This window comes from Heliangelus exortis, chromosome 3 (genome assembly GCF_036169615.1).
Source record: "Heliangelus exortis chromosome 3, bHelExo1.hap1, whole genome shotgun sequence".
Classification (NCBI taxonomy): domain Eukaryota; kingdom Metazoa; phylum Chordata; class Aves; order Apodiformes; family Trochilidae; genus Heliangelus; species Heliangelus exortis.
Window position 1 is genome coordinate 32,304,928 of NC_092424.1, and position 18,752 is coordinate 32,323,679.

Below are 18,752 nucleotides of genomic sequence, written 5' to 3' on the forward strand. Positions count from 1 at the left end.
GGCCTGCGCGGGAGCCGCCGGGGGCGGGTCGCTGGGGCGTGGGGCGGCCGCGGCTCCGCCCCGGGCTATATGAGACGACGGCGGAGAGAGCGGTGGGTGGCTGGCGGTGCTTGGGCGACATGGCTTTGCTCCGGGAAGACGCACAGAGCAAGGTGAGGGCGGCGGCCCGGTCCTGGCTGAGGCAGCCTCTGGGGGTGTGGCGGTGCCTGCGGGGCTGAGGGCCGCGCTTAGCCTCGGGCTGGCCCCAAGGGGTCTGAGGGAACTCCCCCCACCACCTCACGCCCGCTCTTCTGGCAGTACCGGGGCTGTGACAGGTTTCTGGTTTTGTTCTTATCGCGGTTTGTATTTTAGTTATTTTAAACCCTGCGCTGCTTGCTCCCTGTACCCAAGCAAGGTCCTCCGAGGGAGAGGATCAGGGAGCGCTTCCCAGGGTGGGCGTGGGGTGCTGCCCCTGAAGGACGAGGTGCCCAAAGAAAGATGAGGAGGGGGGGAAACAGAGGAAGGTGGAACAGGGTTTTATCTGAAGGAGAACGGATGGGCTCTGCAGCTGCCAGAAGGCAGTGTCGTCTGTGAGCGGAGCAGCGAGTTCAAGGTAGGAACAGGGTGACAAGCGGGGCCTTGGAGCCGCAGGAACTGGGCCTGCGGGAGAGATGCAGGAGCTGGACCCGTTCGTCAGGACCCGTGGCTTAGCGCTACCGATGGATGAAATGCTGTAGGCGCTTCTGCGAGAGGCATTCAAACTTGCTGTTCTTCAGTGGAAGAGCCTTGCGTGTCTGTGACCGGCCTCCCTGCCTGTGTGCCTCCTTCCTTTGGTGGTCGGTAAGCTCACTTGGTTTTCTTTTGTAGTAGTGTTGGAGTGTTCAGTGCTAAGGAGGCTTGTATCTTGGCTTTGAGTGAGCATGGGATATATTTAATGTTAAGACTCAACTTCTTGGAGGAAATGCAAATTAAGAGCTAAAACAGGAACTCTGTAAATGAGGTAGTGTGTATGTAGAGGGTGCTTATTTATTGTAATGGACAAGTTTAATAGTCTGCTGGGTTTAATAACTACCCCCAGCACACCTTGAGTAGAAAGTAAAACAACACTGCAGCAGTCTGTGAGCTGCCTGTTTGATTTTCATACTGTTGCATCTGAATGTTGTTTTGTGTTGCGACTAAGCTTAACTCATAGGAAAGTGACTTGTGTTTTAAACTGTTAAGGATGCTTAAATCTTTTCAGTCTATCTCCAGCCTTTTGGAAAATGTATATTATCTGATTTGAGGGCTACAAAAAGACCTGCCTGAAATAACTTTTCTCAAATAACTTCCTTTCATCTGCTTCTCTTGCATATGATTCTTTTAAAACAATCTTGATCCAGTAGAACTGGAGTAAGTTTTTTTTAGTTGTTTTCTTTGAGTCGTGAACTAGATGGTGCTTGAACCTTTTTCTGCTGCCTGTGAAACTATTAGTATTAAAGTATCTGCTGCCTAAGAATAACAAGTGTTAAGTCTTCATAGGCTTGCAGGTGGAGGGGGAGGTAAAATATCATCTGTCCTGCAACAATTGGTGACTTTGTGTTCTCTTTTGATCCTAGTAGACAGGGTTATTGTGGGGAGGGGAAAATACTCTCAGGAAGAGGGCTGGAGTAGCTTTAAAGTATAATGCTAAATGGCCAAAGATTAACTAGCTTGTTTCAAGTTGTAGGGCTCTCTTGGGACTTCAACAGCAAGGGGGAGGAGAGAAATGTCTCTATCTTGTCTGTTCCTGTTTAGTTTAGAAAACAGCAACATGGAACTGGTGTGTGGCCAGTAGATAAAGGCTATGCCTGTAAAGGGAACTTGATTAGGTATTAACCTTGAATAGAAATAATTGGTAAATATAAACTAAAAGCTGACCCTGAGGTGGCAAAGCAGGAGAAGATCAGTATATATAGGAAGAGGAAGGGAGGGTAGGATAAGGGTGATTGGAAGTGCAGTGGGAAATCTGTCATGGGGAGGAAAAGGCACTTGAAAAGTGGAGTAGTGGGACTGCCAAGCTAAACTTGTGCAAATACCCTGATATTTCTTAATGTCAGTGGCTCGGTAGTGTTTCAAAGGCTGCAGTTCAAAATACCAAGAGTATTGTAGCCCTTCTTTCTCAGAGCAGTCAAGGGAAGACAAACCAGTATGTCATAGCCTGCAGTTTGCTGTTACCACTCCTGAACGTTGGTGCTCAGCTTGTGCTACATGTGCTAGAAAGAATGAGGGACTACTAAATCTCTCTCATTCCTTGTGGGAAAACTGCTTCTGCATGCTGTTGGGCCCAAATGCAGGCAGGGAGGTCAACTTCTAGCAAGGCAAGAGCTACGGAATAAGGATAATGTACTGTTAAGGACATTTAGCCTCCGTGATGCTGGCCCAGCAGTTTGGGCTGATGACACAGTTTCAAATCCATGGGAGGTGAAGAGAGCACGGTGAGGCTGTGTCACTGAGACTCCCTACAGCTGGCTCTGACCTTGCTGCAGGTCAGCACAAGGTTCTAGTGGATGTGGGCTGTCGCTCAGGGCTTTGCTTCTGTTGCACAATTTCCATTTTAGCTGGGTATGCTTGATGTTGGTGATGGCGTGTGGGCTAAAAGTGCCAAGCCATAGGCTGTACTCTGTAGGAAGGCGGATGCAGCAGGATGGATTTGACCTACACTGCCAAAGCTGTTGCTTGACCCCCTGAGCTGAGAAAGTAGTGGGTTGTGTGGAGATGTCCTGTACAGTGTTAGGTGGAGCAAGGTGCACTAGAGAGGCTTTTGCTAGGGATAGGAGTTTTGGATGTTATCTGTGTCCTTCCCCCAGCTCCCTCCCTCTGTAAGGAGGTGGATGACCACTTGTTTTATGCAGTGAGTGATGCAGAGATCCCTCTGACAAGAGAGCTAAGTGATCAGGCCACCTTATTGCACAGCTGGGGGCAACAGGTGCTCTGGCTGTGCAGGCTGCCTTCTGCTTACTTGGAAAACATTGCATTTGGTGAGGAATGCCACTTCAATGTGACTAAATGGAGCTGTTATTCCCATTTTGTTTTAAGTAGAATAATTAAACCATTGCATCACGAGAGTTCTACAGCCCTATGTCACAAATCTGGGAAGTCTTTTCTACAATGTAAGTAGCAACATGACTGTGTGCAAGAAGAGTGGTTTGAATTTCCTAGTTATATGTAACTTGGACTACTTCAGGACTCTTTCAGCTGAATGTTGGAGAGCTAACAGCAAGTCTGTCATGAATCCTGCAAAACCAAAGCTTTGCATCTACTGTATTGGCTCTTTACCACTGCATGTGTGCAGTGTACTTTCAGACATATTTTTAGTACCTTGGTTAAAGGAAAAATTAAGCTACTTGTTCTCAATATGACTTAAATGTAGTTCCAGCAACAAATGACACTAATATCCACTGGCCAGATACTCTGAAAGGCTGCTGGTTAACTCCTGGGTTTCAAAATGAGGCCTTCTGGAACTGAGGGCTCTGTATAAACTGCCAGAAAACATAATGATCTTTTAGTGTTCTCTGGAGAGCACTTAAACTGGTTTAATTAGAAAGCCAACTGTGTCAAAAGTAATGGATATTGGGTAGTGGCAGATGTAATAATTAAGGAAGTCTTGTTTGTGGCTGTTGCTTGAATGACAGCAGGGAGGTGATTGGTAAGAGGAGAGTTTTTTTTTAGGATAGCTGACAGTAAGCAGAAAGATCTGACATGTTAACCCTTGTGGAAGAGCTCCTTGCTCCTTCTGGGGGCCCAGTTATGTGGAAACACCCTGGATTAATCTGACTTTGAGAACAAATACGGGTTCTTAGTTTGCTAGCAGTCAGATGTTGTACACAGTTGCTTGCACTGGCAGATTCTTTTGTTAGAATGCAGAAGTAACATTGAGTCATCTAGAATTGATGCTAAAACTGCAAAGGGCTTAATTGTAAAAGCAGCAGTTCTGGCCTCTCAACAGAACTAAGCCTCAGTGGTTCAGGGCATTTCCTTCCATTGGATTCTTGCAAGCATGAAGATGTGTTTGCACTGGGTGAGGCCTGATCTGAAACTTAGGTCTGCTAAGTTGAAGTCTGGATTGATCATCACTGCATTGTACTTAAATGATCCAAGCCTTGGTTTTGTTTTTTAACATTTCTAAGCAAGTGCAGTAAGAATCTACGTGGATTTGTTGTGGTAATGCTCTCTTGCTGTCTCCTCTCCTGGGGTTCCTGATCAAGTGATTATCATAGTCTCCTGGTTGGTACCATAAGATATATTTTCAATCTTCTGATCTGGCAACCTAGAAACATTAATCAATATGATGACTGTGTGTGGAGGGCTCTGCTTGATGTCTTGTTCTAATTTTCAGGTCAGACATCTGTGGTGGACAGGATCTTTACGGAAGAGTGAAAAGTTTTTTTAGTTGAATTCTCAGGAAAGCCTGGGGGTCCCAAAAGGAGCCCCTGAGGAGGCATGAGCCTATGAGTGGAAGGCATAAGAGCAGCTGTACCAGTTGCTGTAGTGATTGCAAACCAGAAGCCTATAGGCTGTTTCTGAGTTGGAAATGAGAGGGAAAAGTGAGAGCACTGTGCTGGGTTTGGACAAGTGTTTCAGTTTGCAGGCCAACCCAGCTGATTCCTCACTGTATTGTACCATGAGTCACCATTCTCTTTATCTCTTTGAACATGTGCTGCAAGTAAGGAATAATGTCTCAACAGCTGATGAGCTTGGAGGGCTATGTCCTCCCTCCTCCCTGAGGGTGTTGGGGGACAGTCTGATTTCTGGTAACTGGGATAGAGAAACTTCAGTTCTCTTTCCTACTGCCTGGAGTGCAGGGAGGAAGTAATTACATTTTCACAAAGAAATGCCTTCAGATACAAAGGAGCTGCCAGGTATGGCAGACCAGAAAGCTAAGATGGAGCAGTTTCCTGGGAACACCTTTGGTCGAGTACCTGCTATGATAAAGGCCTGGATTTGAAAGTTTAATTCCTCTGTTCTGCACAGCATTCATGTGACCATAAGCAAGTTAGTCTTCATTCCTGCTTGCAGGATGGGTGTAGGAGGGATGGTGGAATGAAAAGTCCTGAATGATGAGATGCTAATGCTGCAGGAGTAGGTGCTTGTTTTGATCTATGGTTGGTGTGGGGCACCTTCTTATAAGGTACTGGATTAATGCCTTATGGCACTGACAGCAAGAGAAGGGCTTCTTGCTTCCAGTTAATTGGAGAAATGCTGTCCTTGCCCTTTCTGTGGGGAATCAAAGCACTCCATCCTCCTGCAGTCAGGCAGTGTGAATGCTCTCTTTGTAGTATGATCCTTGCTGCTGTGATTGTGTAATTCTAAAGGTCTCTGGCCTGGAGTTAGGAGTCCACAGTGACCTTCACAGGACTAGAGCAGACCAGGGATTTTATAGTCCCCTGTTTCATGTGACTCCAGGTCCTTCACTGAAGACCAGACTCCTGAAAGTTAGAGGTGATAGTCCTGTACTGTCTTTAGACAGCAATAGGCTTGATGCTTGAGCCTACAGTGGCCTTTAACTACAAGCTGGATAAATATATTTACAGCAGATATTTAGGGTAAGAGATGTACAAGATTTTTTAGCAAGTGGCTTCATGTATTCCTGAGGGACAGAGTCTCACCACTATATGAGAATGTTCTTGACCCTTATCCTGTTTCTGGGCTGGTCTTGTACTTTGGGCCTGATGTATAGTACATACTGTGCTGGAGCTCTGAGCACTGCTGTTTCCCAGTTGCTTCTGTGTAAATAAGGCCTGACTGAGGCAATAAGCTCCCTTGCAGTAGTATTCCTGGGGTATTCTGGCCCCATTGCCTCCACTGTTTATGGTGCTAGTACAGAAGAGAAAAGTCTCTATCTGAACTGCTTTAATCTGACAAAGCAGTACCATCTTGTGTCCATATCTACTCATCTCTTGTGCAGGCAACTACTAGGAATGGACAGCTTCTACTCATGGGTTACTTTCCCCACAACACTTAACAAGAAAGTTCATGAAGTCATTATTGGCTGATTTGTGTAATCCTTTCCTTAGTTTAGCCGAGAGGAAGCAGTTTCCTTTGGCTTATACTTTCCAGACTCAGCAGTTCATATTGTTAACACTGCTGATCCTGTTTGGACAGTAAAGATAAGTAAGCAGGATGCAAAACACTGGGGTTTGTATCTCGGTGCTTTGGCTGCTAGTGTTATCTGTCTGGGAAACATTGACCAGCTTGCCTGTCATTCAGTTGGCAACCAACAGTGGGCTGTGCTTCCAGTGAAACTACAGGCTGAATGATGGGCACCTACCTATCCTTCCTCTAGTGCTTGAATGGGGTAGCTTCTGCCTAAACCTGTGTCAGTGACCTCTGAACCATGCACCTCGTGGTCTGGATGAGCATATGATCTGTTGGATCAAGCACTGGCTGGGTGGAAGGGCCCAAAGAGTGGTGATCAATGGAGTTGTGACCTGCCACCAGCTGGATTTAAGTGGTGTTCCTCAGGGCTCAGTGTTGGGACCATTTCTGTTTAACATCTTTATTGATGAACTTGATAAGGACGTAGAATGTATCATTGGTAAGTTTGTGGATGACACCAAGTTAGGTGGGAGTGTTGATGTGCATGAGGATAGGGAGGCTCTACAAAGAAAATTGAATAGACCAGATCAGTGGGCCAATGTCAACAGTATGGCCTGCAACAAGGCCAAGTGCCAGGTCTTGCACTTGGGCCACAACAACCCCATGCAATGCGACAGGCTTAGGGAAGTGTGGCTGGAAAGCTGCCAGGCAGAAAAGGACCTGAGGGTTCTAACTGACAAGTGGCTGAATATGAGCCAGCAGTGTGGCTACGGAAGCCAATGGCATCCTGGCTTGTATTAGAAACAGTGTGATCAGCAGAAGCAGGGAGGTGATTGTCCCCCTGTACTCAGTGCCACAACTGAGTATCACAACTCAGAGGCTACAACTTGAGTATTAATTCCAGTTTTCTCAATATATGAGATAGAGATCCTGGAGCAAGTGCAGAGGAGGACAACAAGGGCATGGAGAATAAATCTTGGGACTGAGGGAGCTGGGACTGCTTAGTTTGAGGAAGAGAAGGCTGAGGGGAGACTTCATCATTCTTTATAATTACTTGAAAGGATATTGTAGAGAGGTTAGTGCTGGTCTCTTCTCACAGTTAATTAGCAACAGAACAAGAGGGAGTGGATTCAAGGTGCAACAGGGTAGGTTTAGGCTGGACATTAGGAAAAAATTTTCACAGAAAGAGTGGTCAGACACTGGAATAGGCTGCCCAAGGGAGGTGGTTGAGTCACCATCCCCGGATGTGTTTAAGGGTTGTTTAGATGTGGTGTTGGGGGATATGGTTTAGGGGAGAACTGTGTAGAGTAGGGATGATGGTTGGACTTGATGATCCCAAGGCTCTTTTTCAACCTGAAAGATTCTATGATTCTCTGTGATTGTAGGGGTATATCTGCCCCACATGGTGGCTGGAGAGAAGCAACTGTCCTGTTGGAGTTCCTGTAGTGTCTGGATTTTCATCATGTCCATCTGCATCTGAGCAGTGCTGGGACTGCTAAGAAGTGTGTTCCAGGGCAGGATTCAATGTCCTTGCCTACTGCCAAGGCAATACTCAAGATGAGATAAAGGCATTCTGCCCCACAGATGTCAGAATGGGCAGCTTGGTGTGCTGCATACAAGGTCTTTTTGTAGTCATAAGGCTTAAGAAGGTGTATTTCTTAGCTTAAGTACATCCCTATAACACTAGCTAACACTAAGTATGCAGCAGATAGAAGTCTTTTTCTAGTGTGGTGAGAAGGATGAGGATACAGTGTCTGGGGTATGCCTCACTCAAGCATGAGAGCCTGGTGCTAATGATAGAAGTAAGCACTGGTGGCAGTGGGACTCTATGCAGGGGCAGACTGCATAGAGGCAAATTCATGCTAAACTGACAGCTGTGTCCTCTGCAGGCAGCCAGAGAGACTTCTGTACCAGATCTGGACTGCAGTACACACACAGATGGCCAGACAAGGGGGAGGGAGTTTCTAAAGCTTTTGGAAGCAAAGCTTCACCTTAAAAAGGGCAACCTCTCAAGTTTTTATGCAGCTTTACAGGAGCTTAGTGCAGCCTTCAGGCTTCCTGTGATATGGCAGGATTGCTCAGATGCTGTCTGGCACCGTTTGCTTGTGAGCTTTGGCACTGAAACTTGTGCTTAGGACAAGCTCCTGGCTGGTGGGGTCTGTGCATGTATGCTGCAAGGTGGTGAAACAACATCACCCAGTTCTCTACCTTGCCTTCCTGGGAAGACGTTCAGAATTATCTTATAAAGAATAACCTTGGGATTCAGCCTGGCTGCAACAGTCACTTTTTATAACAAACTTCCCATGTTGTGACCTTGATCTCTGGAACTTCCTCTGTTGTGCAGAAAATAATTTGCTAGGCTGCAGCACTGAAGGAAGTGACTATGAGAAGATGGGTTTCATAGCACAGGAACCACTGTAATGTGATAGGCCAAAGTTTCTGAAATACAGGCATGCTTCTGAAATACAAGTACATGAAGCTGGTGATCACTACTGTCTAATAGCTTTCAAAAGTCTATTCCTTGGTACCTAAATATATTAATCTACTTAATGCAAGAACTGAATGTACACATTAATCCTAGTAAACTATATTGCATATGTCTAAACTTTTTGCTTGCTTCTGAGGTCCTGGAGAGAACTGGAACAACTTTTCTTCTCTTTTTGGGTACAAGCAGTGAGGTACAACTTGATGAAGGCAGTTCAAATTGTAAACCAGAAGGAGAAATGGGCTGGTGACTTTGCTGAATCTTAGTGCTCATGAGTGCACCCTGGCCACTTCCCTGGCTTCCCAGAACAGGGTGGCATGCTGAGCATCAAGGCCTTGTCATCTTTGAGTCCGAAAGTGCTGTCCCTGTCAGGAATTTCAGTAGGACTATGAGTTAAGGATGTTGGTATGTAACCTAGAGCAGCTTCCACAAGTAGGCTATTTCACTACTGTAGAGAAGTTCAAGTGTAATTGAAATTGTGTTCTGGGCGTGACCTGTTGGAAGGAAGAAATGAACCTCCAAAGGAAGGTGGTGACCCTGGTTAAGGCCTCTCTGAAGTACTTGGAAGGCAAGTCTGTTTTTTATTGAACCTGATGTGCTCTGAGGCCTCCTGCAAAAGTTTCCTCACATAAAATGCTCAAATATCTTCTGAGCTGCTTTATTAGGAAACAAATAGCATTAAAATGTTGCCAGATACAGAGGTCTACCTAGAAATGGTAGCAGAGAAAGACCTGGATTTAAGGCAGGAAGAGACTTTGTAGTTATAAGCAATAGATAGCTTTTTGTAAAGGAAAGTTCAGATATCTTTGAGGCAAGTTCTTGTACCAGCTTACTGAGTCTTTATTTAACAGCAAATGTGTGTTCTGGCAGCAAGGAATAGCAGGATGCACTAGGTGTTGTGAAGATAAGATTAGAAAGGTACAGTGTTGGTGCCATAAAGTTCTTGATCATTCAGTCCTGTTTCTGGCAGACAGCTAGCTCTTAGAGTTTGAGAGTCTGAAGATCTTTTGTGCCTAGTTTTCCTCAGCTGTTCTGCCACACTGTAGAGGCAAAGGATAATGGAGATAACTACTAGGGTTCTTGCTGTCTTTTAGATGGAATAATAGGCTTCAGCTTAATGTCTTTCAGTTAAATAAGCTGGAGGAGGCCTGGAAGGAGGATGGTTCTTTTGAGAGAAAATTTCTTGGCTACCTCTAGTGCAAACATCTAGTTCTTCAGACTTTGAGCTGTATGTCTTTTTCCTTTCTTCTGTTTGGATGGGAAGGTTTGTCACAGTGATGTGAAGTTAGTGTTGGGGCTGTTCCTGGAGGGAGTGGTTCAGTGCCATGTGGTTCTTGTTGACAGCTGATGACCAGTCTAGCTTCATTAAACCTACTTGGTGCTTGACAAAAGCTTACGCTATGAATTCTATTGCAGCTGAGGTCTGTATCTGTAGACCTGAATGTTGATCCTTCTCTCCAAATTGATATACCTGATGCCCTAAGTGAAAAGGACAGAGTGAAATTCACTGTACATACTAAGGTAAGATCATAGGGTAGAAAGTGGTTTTCATACATGTTATGCAAATAAGCTGCATTTGCAATACAAATATCTGTAAAGAGGAAGGAAATTTAATTAGATGGAGCTTTTCCACTTAAAGGTGACCTGAGGGTATATATATGCAGAAACTTCAGCTTTCCTTAGACCAGAACACCATCTAATTGGCTTTTCTGAGGAGTCCTAGTTTGACACCGGAAGACTGGGGGCTTGGGGTGGGGGAACCAGCTACTCTGAAACTTCACCAAATAAACTGCATAAATGCTGTTCCACAACAGCGCCTTTTCTTTAAATAGTCTCCTTAGTAGTAAAGTTCTTAAATGAGTGCCAGCTCAGATAAAAGAGTAGGCGAAGCTCTTACTAGGCAAAATAGCTTCCTTTGGAAATGGACAGAACTGTTTCTAAAAGCAGTAATTTACAAAACAGTAGGGCTTCTATATCTTCTCTTCCAGACTACGCTGCCAGCTTTTCAAAGCTCTGAGTTTTCAGTTACAAGGCAGCATGAAGACTTTGTGTGGCTGCATGATACACTCACTGAAACTGAAGAGTATGCAGGACTTATTGTAAGTACTTCCTAAAAAATGTAATTCTAAACAAAAATGGTGAATTTAAGTGTGTACTAAATAAGGGCATGAAGTCTGCTTTCCCAATGTCACTAGTGTTCCATGACTCAGGTATTCCCTATGCTTCCTTTTGCTTTGATTCCCAAACAACATTGGTACAGCTCTGAGTTAGCTTCTCATATAGCTTGGAGTAGCAAAAAACCTTGAATGCTGAGAGCTTCTGATCCTATGGTGGCATTAATGTCTGCCTGAATATAATGCAGTGAAATACTCCATTAAACACAGTTTTTCTTTTCTATTTTAATTCTTCAGGAAGGGGCCTGGTGGGCAACAGAAGATGGCTGGCTAAGGGGTGCACTGTAGAAGCTGTTCCTTGCAGTTGATTTCCTTCCTGGGGCAGGTGTAGCACAGAGCTGGGAGGAGTAAACAGGGTCCTTGTCATCCACATGGCTCTAGAATTCATAGGTGCAGAACCCTGCTGGCTTGCCATGACCAGGGAAAAGGGCCTCCTTCTAGAGAAGGCTAGAAATTATTTTGGAAAGCTGTATTGGCCAGCGTCTATCACTAAACAATTCCTTGCCTAGATACCTCCAGCACCTTCCAAACCTGACTTCGATGGTCCCAGAGAGAAGATGCAGAAGCTAGGGGAAGGAGAAGTGTCTATGACAAAGGAAGAATTTGCCAAAATGAAGCAAGAGCTGGAAGCGTAAGTAGAATGAGTTTACTGGCAAAAGCTGCACTTAGAAGCCTCCTGGGAGAGCAACATATTTGGTGATAACTGATATTGAGTGTGGCTGTTCTAAAGCATGTTTGCTGCTGCATAAGCTTTAAAATCCTGGAGCTGCCAGCAGTTTCTCTCAAACTGGAAAACTTCCTAGGTAAAGGAATGGAAAATAGCTTCTTCATCACTAGCTAGCTGTTTCAGAAGCATGCTGTTGAATATTTTCACTGGATAAACTTCAAGCAATTCTTTATATATTGAAAAAGGCAATACAAGATGGGAGCTCACTCTGTTCTTTCCTTTCAGTGAATACCTTGCTGTCTTCAAGAAGACTGTATCATCACATGAAATCTTCCTTCAGCGGATTTCTTCTCATCCTGTGCTTAGCAAAGATCGCAATTTCCATGTTTTCTTGGAGTATGATCAGGATGTAAGGCATTTCTTATTTTTCTCCTTCCAGAGTGAGGCAAGATGTTATAAGTACTGTTATTTTTTTGGGCACAGTCACATTGTTGTGTAAATCAATGTGCAGCATCAGCAAGCAGATACTGCTAGTGCCTCTGTCATGTAGTTGTAGATGAAAGCCTGACCTCTAGACCTTTTTCTGCTATAAATCTCATTGTGTTTCTTAATCCTAATCAAGCTGGTTAGGAACCCAACTCATTATGTCTTGACATCTTAGGAACAAGTATGATTCAGGTGTACCTGTGCTGTGTTGCATAATCCTAAAATGGAAGAATGGAGGCGTATTAAAATTAGTATTGCATCTGCTTTGTTATACCTAATTATGAATGATGGCTGCTGATCCAAGGTATGTAAAGAGAAACTGAGCTGCTTCTGGTAGTGAGAATCCTGTGTTGCAGGAGAGTTGAACAAGATAAGTGTTATATGAGCCATCTTTCTTCAGCTTATGTAGGGTTATTATGGAGAGCTTGGAAATTAGCCTGCTCTGTCACATGCTAGATATAACTGCTGTTACAATAAGGCAAGTGTCAAAATAGTTAACTTTTTTTGCCTGTGAAATGACTTTAAAGCTGGCCTGGCCTCTCTGTTGCAGCTGAGTGTTCGGAGAAAAAACACAAAAGAGATGTTTGGTGGCTTTTTAAAAAGTGTAGTAAAGAGTGCTGATGAAGTCCTCTTCTCTGGAGTCAAGGTAAGGTTTACCTTAACTTAGCTTAATCTTGATTTTCTTCGTGTTCCAGAGAAATTAGTTATGTCTTCTTCAGGCTTGATGTGAGTGAGCCTTATTTGCTAATGCTAACCTTCTAGGTTGCTACATCCCAAGTTGGACGAAATAATTTATATTAATTTTCCCTTCTATAGACATGACATCAAAGCTATAGGCTGTTAAACATTTAAGTGCATGTTTAAAGTTTCTGATGAATGCACAAAAGTTGCTTTAACACCTGATAGTAGAGGAGAGGGAGAAATAACTCCTGCACCTAGTGTGCTTGTGGCTTTTGTCTACTTTGGAGTTCTGAACAAACATGATTGGGTTTCTGCATACACTAGTTGAAATCAAACATCAAAAACACCTGTATCTGGTCCAGCTTCAGCTTTTCAGTCATATTGCCATGTTAGCTCTTTCTAACAGACTTGCTGTTCACATTACAAGTCATATAATGGCATGAATGTGAAGAAAGTTTGTGAATGGTTTGCTGTTTAGCTACTGTGTTGCAGCAGGCCTGGGACATCAAATTCCAGCAGTTGGTAGCCCTCTAATATCAATTTACCAATTATTTGAGACAACATGCAGCATTGGATAGTTGAGTATCAAGTCCATCTTCAATTCATTGTGAAGAAGAGACTTGCCAAATGGTTTGGTTTGTCAAACCCTTAGGTCAGGTTCTTGTCATGAACTCTCAGCTCTTCAGTAGAGATTGGGCACAATGCTCATGTGACTATGGTTATTTATTGGCCCCTCTCAAAACAGAGATGAGCTTGTACTTTGCAGCAATGTAACTGACTTAACAGGTCATACTCTCTTTCAGGAAGTAGAAGATTTTTTTGAACAAGAGAAGACTTTTCTTGTAAACTACTACAACAGAATCAAGGATGCATGTGCAAAAGCAGATAAGATGACAAGATCTCATAAAAGTGAATCTTTTCAAAGACCTTTCTAAAGACCTTTCAGTCTTGCTGATGTCAGCCTGAAAACCTTGTCTTGTTCTTGCAGATGTTGCAGATGACTATATTTATACTTCAGCTTGCTTGAACAGCCTGGCATTAGAAGAACCTACAGTTATAAAAAAGTAAGCAATTCTAACTGTTCATGACCATATTCTGAGTCTGGGAATATCAAATTCCTTCTGTAAAATCCAGAGGACTGAGTCATAGCTGGTTTCAGTTGCTCAAATTTCAACCAAGTGGCATTGAAACTTTCTTTTTTTCTGATGCTCCTGGTGTGACTGGCCTAAAATTATCAATTGCATCTGCTTTTAACTAGCTGCCCTAGAGCTGAACTGTGTGCTTGTCATTAAAGCTTCTTCTAAACAGAAGTCTTCTTTAATGCTTTTCAGATCACAAGCTCCCAGAAAATAGCAGGGAAAAGAGTTGTGTATCTGTGTTCCAATGTGCTGTTTAATACAACCACAGCTTATACTAGTCCTGTATCTTCTGGACCTTGAAGATCCAGATTTGTTGTTTTGTTTCTTTTTTTAAAGCTGTGGAAGCCTAGTCAGCTTCTCCAAGGTGAATTCTTCCACCTACCTAAACATTGCTATCAATTTACGAAGACCTGGGTAAAACAGAGTATATAGCTGTATAAACAAGATGGTTCATCCCTTTTGTGGAGAATTTCCCCACTGCTACTCTAGGACCTTTCTGATCTAGAAAACAGTATTGTTACTCTAAATCACCTCGAGTAGCTCAACTGTACTCATCTGTTAGGCTGGAATCAACACCTTCTGTATTTAATGTTTTGTCCAGGTCTTTGCCTAGACCTGAGTTCTTTTCAAGCTGTTGTCGAGGGCTGTATGGAGAAGTAAACTCCAGCATTCAGCTTTTTTGTTTCCTGTCAGCTGATCCCAGCATTTACCAGACTAAGAAGGATCTAAAATGTATTTATGCATTTTTTTTCGCCTAGGTATTTGTTGAAGGTTGCTGAGCTATTTGAGAAACTCAGGGTAAGAGAAGTTTGGGTTTTTTTTTTTTTGAGGAAAAAAAATCTCTGAATCTGGATGTTGCTGTTTCCTGTTACATACTAACTATCTGATCTTTTCTACAGAAGGTAGAGAGTAGAGTTTCATCTGATGAAGACTTGAAGCTCTCTGAACTGCTGAGATATTACATGCTCAATATAGAAGCTGCAAAGGTGAGAACACAATGTCCATCATGACTCACTTATTGGGATACTTCATACTTTAAGAAGACAGGAAGGTGAACCCTTGTTTTACCTAAGGAACATGGCAAATCTTAACCACAACAGAATACAGAAATTATATATTGGCTAGCTGCTGTCCATCCCACTCACAGAAGGGCTGTTTAATATCTCCAATGTTTGGCATTTAGTGAGGAAGAACTCATTAGACTTCAAGTTAGAGCAAACTGACTCTGAGGCTGCAGTACCATTCAAACTCTTCCCCTGCTTGAGTACTCATGACTTGTCAGTAAAACTGATGATGACTAATTAAAAATCGTAAAGTAAATCTATTAAAGTACTGTATCATGAGTAGGCAATAATGTGTGAAAACTATTGGAGTCTGGACTGCCAAGAGGGGTTTGGTAAGCTGATGGGACTGCAAGAGCCTTGCCAGCAACTCTTTTCTAAGTAATTGTTGATTTGCCAGGGGGGTTACTACAGGCTCTCTCTGAGGTACTGCTATTTAGATATCAAGACTGTACTGCTGTTAAATTAGAAAGGGATTGGCACAGAGACCTGTGCTGCCTCATGTCTAGGTTAGTACAGTGCTTCAGTCAAACTGTGAGATCTCCATTGAATTAAGTGATAGTTTATCCCTCACTGGAGGTATACTGAGGGAATTCAGAAAGCACTATTACTCCTTAGTGGAGAGGCCCTTCTTACAGAAGGATAAAGCTACTTTAAGGGAAGAAGCAATGCCTGCAGCAGCACTAAGACTTCCTTGACTAAGACACAAGTAGCTGTCCTGAATACTTGATACTGCACTGGTGAAAGATTCCTTTTGCTATGCCAAGAACATAGGTTATAATAGCCTGCTGGAAGAAGCAGCATCTGGTGCTGAAAAGTGAAACCACCTTCTGCTAAGGTAGTCATAACCTCAATTTGGGAAGTAGTTTTCTTAAAGCTTTGATGCACCATTCCTGTCTACTTTCAGGATCTTCTGTACAGACGTACAAGGGCTCTTGTTGACTATGAGAACTCAAACAAAGCTCTAGATAAAGCCAGACTAAAGAGCAAGGATGTCAGGCTGGCTGAGGCACACCAACAGGATTGTTGTCAGAAGTTTGAAAAGATTTCAGAATCTGCAAAACAAGGTAAAACAGGCTTTGCTGTATTATGCTGAAGTGAGATTTTAATGCAGTCCAGGTTTCCTTTTGACTTTCAGCTACTGAAAGCTTCTGAACACTCCTAAGCCAGTAGTCTGGGTGTTCCAAAAGCAGTATAGATGCCTGTATAATTAATGCAGCTAAATAATTTCAAGAATGATTGTTTGAATGTCAGTTCTAGACCAAGTTTAATTGCAAGCCACTAGTATTTGCCTTCCAGGCTGAACTCATGTTCTTGACCTCCACCTCAGGTAACTACTATCTCAGTTAGAATTTTGCAAATGGTTTTACTCTGTCCTAGTACAGCTGAATGTCTCACAGCAATTTTTTTGTACAGTATAAAAGAGGAAACATGCTTTCATGGTATACATGCTACTCTGTTGTTCTTGGTATTTAAATGTTCTGTGTTCTCACAGAGCTTGTGTTGATTACTTCCAGTCTTATTCCAGTTGTCTTCCTACAAAGCATTGCTGTATTAGGCAAGCTGTCTGTTTTCTCATAAAGGTGTCAGTGTCATGTAATAAATGTACCTTCTGGCTAGAAACAGAGACTAATTCCTGAATCTTCTTTTTGTAGTTAAATACTGTAACTAGAGCTGTACAACAAAACTCATGAAACATAAGGGGCATAACTGAAACTTGAGTCACACTTAGTATATCTTCTCATCTTTGTTCTTTATTCCCTACAGAACTGATGAGCTTCAAACAGAAGAGAATAGCAGCATTCCGCAAAAACCTAATTGAAATGGCAGAACTGGAAATAAAACATGCAAAGGTGTGTTCTTTATGGAATTAAGCAGGCATAGCCTGAGAGAAGTGAGTACTGTGTGACTTGGAGGATTTGCTGGCTTCCCTTTCAAACTAGGAAGTGTAAAATAGAACAACTGGGCTCTTTAGCTGAGATCCAAAGACAGGAAGGAAAGGAAGTAAAAAGCTGTAAGTGTAGTGCACACAAAGAACAAATGCTGACAGTCTTATCTGTCTCATGCAGAAAGTCTATTTTCAACTTGTCTCTCCTAAGACACCAACCTATGGCACTGCAAGTGAGAAGTCCCAATTTTCCAGGTAGTATACAACAGCTCTCCTTCCTTCTATGAGGAGGCAGCCTTCTCTGTGAGGTTGCACCCTTTCTGCATCTGGAAGCAGCTGCTGCTTCAAGTGTTCCTGAGTGCTGTGAGACACTTGTCATCTAGCTGTAAAGTTTTCTCACTTGATTTCTCAGTGAAGGTGAACACTTTTTGCCAGCTTCTGTCAAACTCAACTCAGCAGTTTGGCCCACTTAAAACATAGTACTGTCTCTTGTCCTTGTCTTTCCCATAAAATAAGTCATGTTTGCAGGCCTGCGTGAAGAGGCAGATGGCAGACTGTGTGATCTGGTTTTGATGCTTTGCTGCTCAAATGCTTATCTTAGCTGTGTAAGCTCTTTAGCATTGTCATGGGCTACAAAATCCTGGGATGGACCTACTATTTTGGAAGCTACTTCATTGTGGAAGGCAGGATGTAAATTGTCATACTTATCTGAAACTAATTCTCTTCCTTTCCAGAACAATGTCTCTCTCCTGCAAAGCTGTATTGACTTGTTCAAGAACTAAGGCATCTTATTCTGAAAATGTGAAAAAAGCATCACTTGCACTCAATGGCCAGGGGCAACTTATTGGCTTGACTTCATTAGCTTAAAATAAATATTGTCACTGAGATTGTTTGCCTAATACTTAAATATGTTGATAGTGATACATTGACTTTGGTGGTATAAATGGGAGCCAAATTATGTATGAATTGTCTGGATGTAGCTAACATCCTGTTGGCTGATAACTCAAAATGAGTCAAATGTAAGAAATCAATTTGCTGTTGACTGATTTCATTGAGCAGAAAATGTTTTCTGAGAAGAACTCCTTTTTTGCAGGTCGTAAAATCTGTCTCTTCATAGCTCTGATATATTTAAAACTTGCAAGTAGGAGTGACTTATTTACTTTATAAAATTACTACATTTATATATCTTAACATTCCACTTCCCAGACAGATTTGTACTACAATATATTTTGAATTTCTATAACTACATTCAGTATTTGTACACTTGGGCAATGCAGCAAATAAAGATGTCTGATAGAACAAGCTGTTGTTGTATGGCAAGATTTTGTGTGGGATGTAAAATGACAAACTGAAGTTTCAGGCACAGACTTATGATAAATTACACACCACCCAGAGCTCTTTATTCAGAGCACTAGAGATTCATGTTTGACTCATTAGGACCATTCTTGGAATGGGTGACATGAAACATGGGGACTCCAGGTCATGTTGCTGTTTGGGTCATTCTCAAACTTCTGCTGCTTATGTGCTGCACAGAAAGGAAACCAAACCTTTCAAAAGCATTGATATGTAGATCGCTTGAATGCCTTCAGACTACTTCACAGTGCTTCATATTTTGTTAATCTTTACACCTGCTAGAAGCAAGAGGCTGTTCTAAACTTTGGGGCTTCTGGAAGCACAGCCCTTCTGTAAGATAAAGCTCTTTAAATTTAGTATGACTAGCTGGGTGTACACTGTCACAGCTGAAACTACTTGGCCTATTAATCCCAGAGTCATCTTTCTACAGGTTGGCTATCATTTGGCTTTATGTGGGTACACGTCAGTGAGCCATACTTTTTTTTCTTAAGGCCCCTTCCCAAGTAAGAACATTATCTGAGCCTTGCTTTTTTTTTTTTTTTTTTTTTTTTTTCTAATCATGCCAAAATACACCATATGGCTATGCTCTGGGCAGGCTGCCTGAAGCAGCTTCAACCAGAGAAGATCTGAGTGGCCAATTTAGTGGCAGTACCTAAGGATTGTTCAATAGCTTACTTTTCCATGACCTATTGCTTTTTCTTCCTGGTACCCCATGAAAACTGCATCTTTTAGCAGTCATACCATCCTGTATCTGCCTGTCTGGAAATTATCTTAATTCTGTCTCC

General features: G+C 42.8%; 1 protein-coding gene across 3 annotated transcripts; it reads left to right on the top strand.

The window, feature by feature from the left end:
- Nucleotide 1: 1 nt before the first annotated feature.
- SNX5 (sorting nexin 5) lies at nt 2-17,916 on the top strand. Of its 3 annotated transcripts, XM_071739915.1 has the most exons (14): nt 2-152; nt 9,935-10,039; nt 10,507-10,617; nt 11,202-11,323; nt 11,645-11,768; nt 12,396-12,491; nt 13,330-13,435; nt 13,515-13,590; nt 14,424-14,463; nt 14,565-14,651; nt 15,634-15,793; nt 16,494-16,579; nt 16,796-16,869; nt 17,349-17,916. In XM_071739915.1, exons 1-14 carry the CDS (start codon nt 120-122, stop codon nt 17,479-17,481), a joined length of 1,353 nt encoding a protein of 450 aa, XP_071596016.1. In that variant the 5' UTR covers nt 2-119; the 3' UTR covers nt 17,482-17,916. The 3 variants fall into 3 exon arrangements, with proteins under 3 accessions (XP_071596016.1, XP_071596018.1, XP_071596019.1); XM_071739917.1 differs by lacking the exon at nt 16,796-16,869; XM_071739918.1 differs by lacking the exon at nt 16,796-16,869 and having other exon boundaries at nt 16,494-16,620; nt 17,349-17,513.
- The last annotated feature ends 836 nt before the right edge of the window (nt 17,917-18,752 follow it).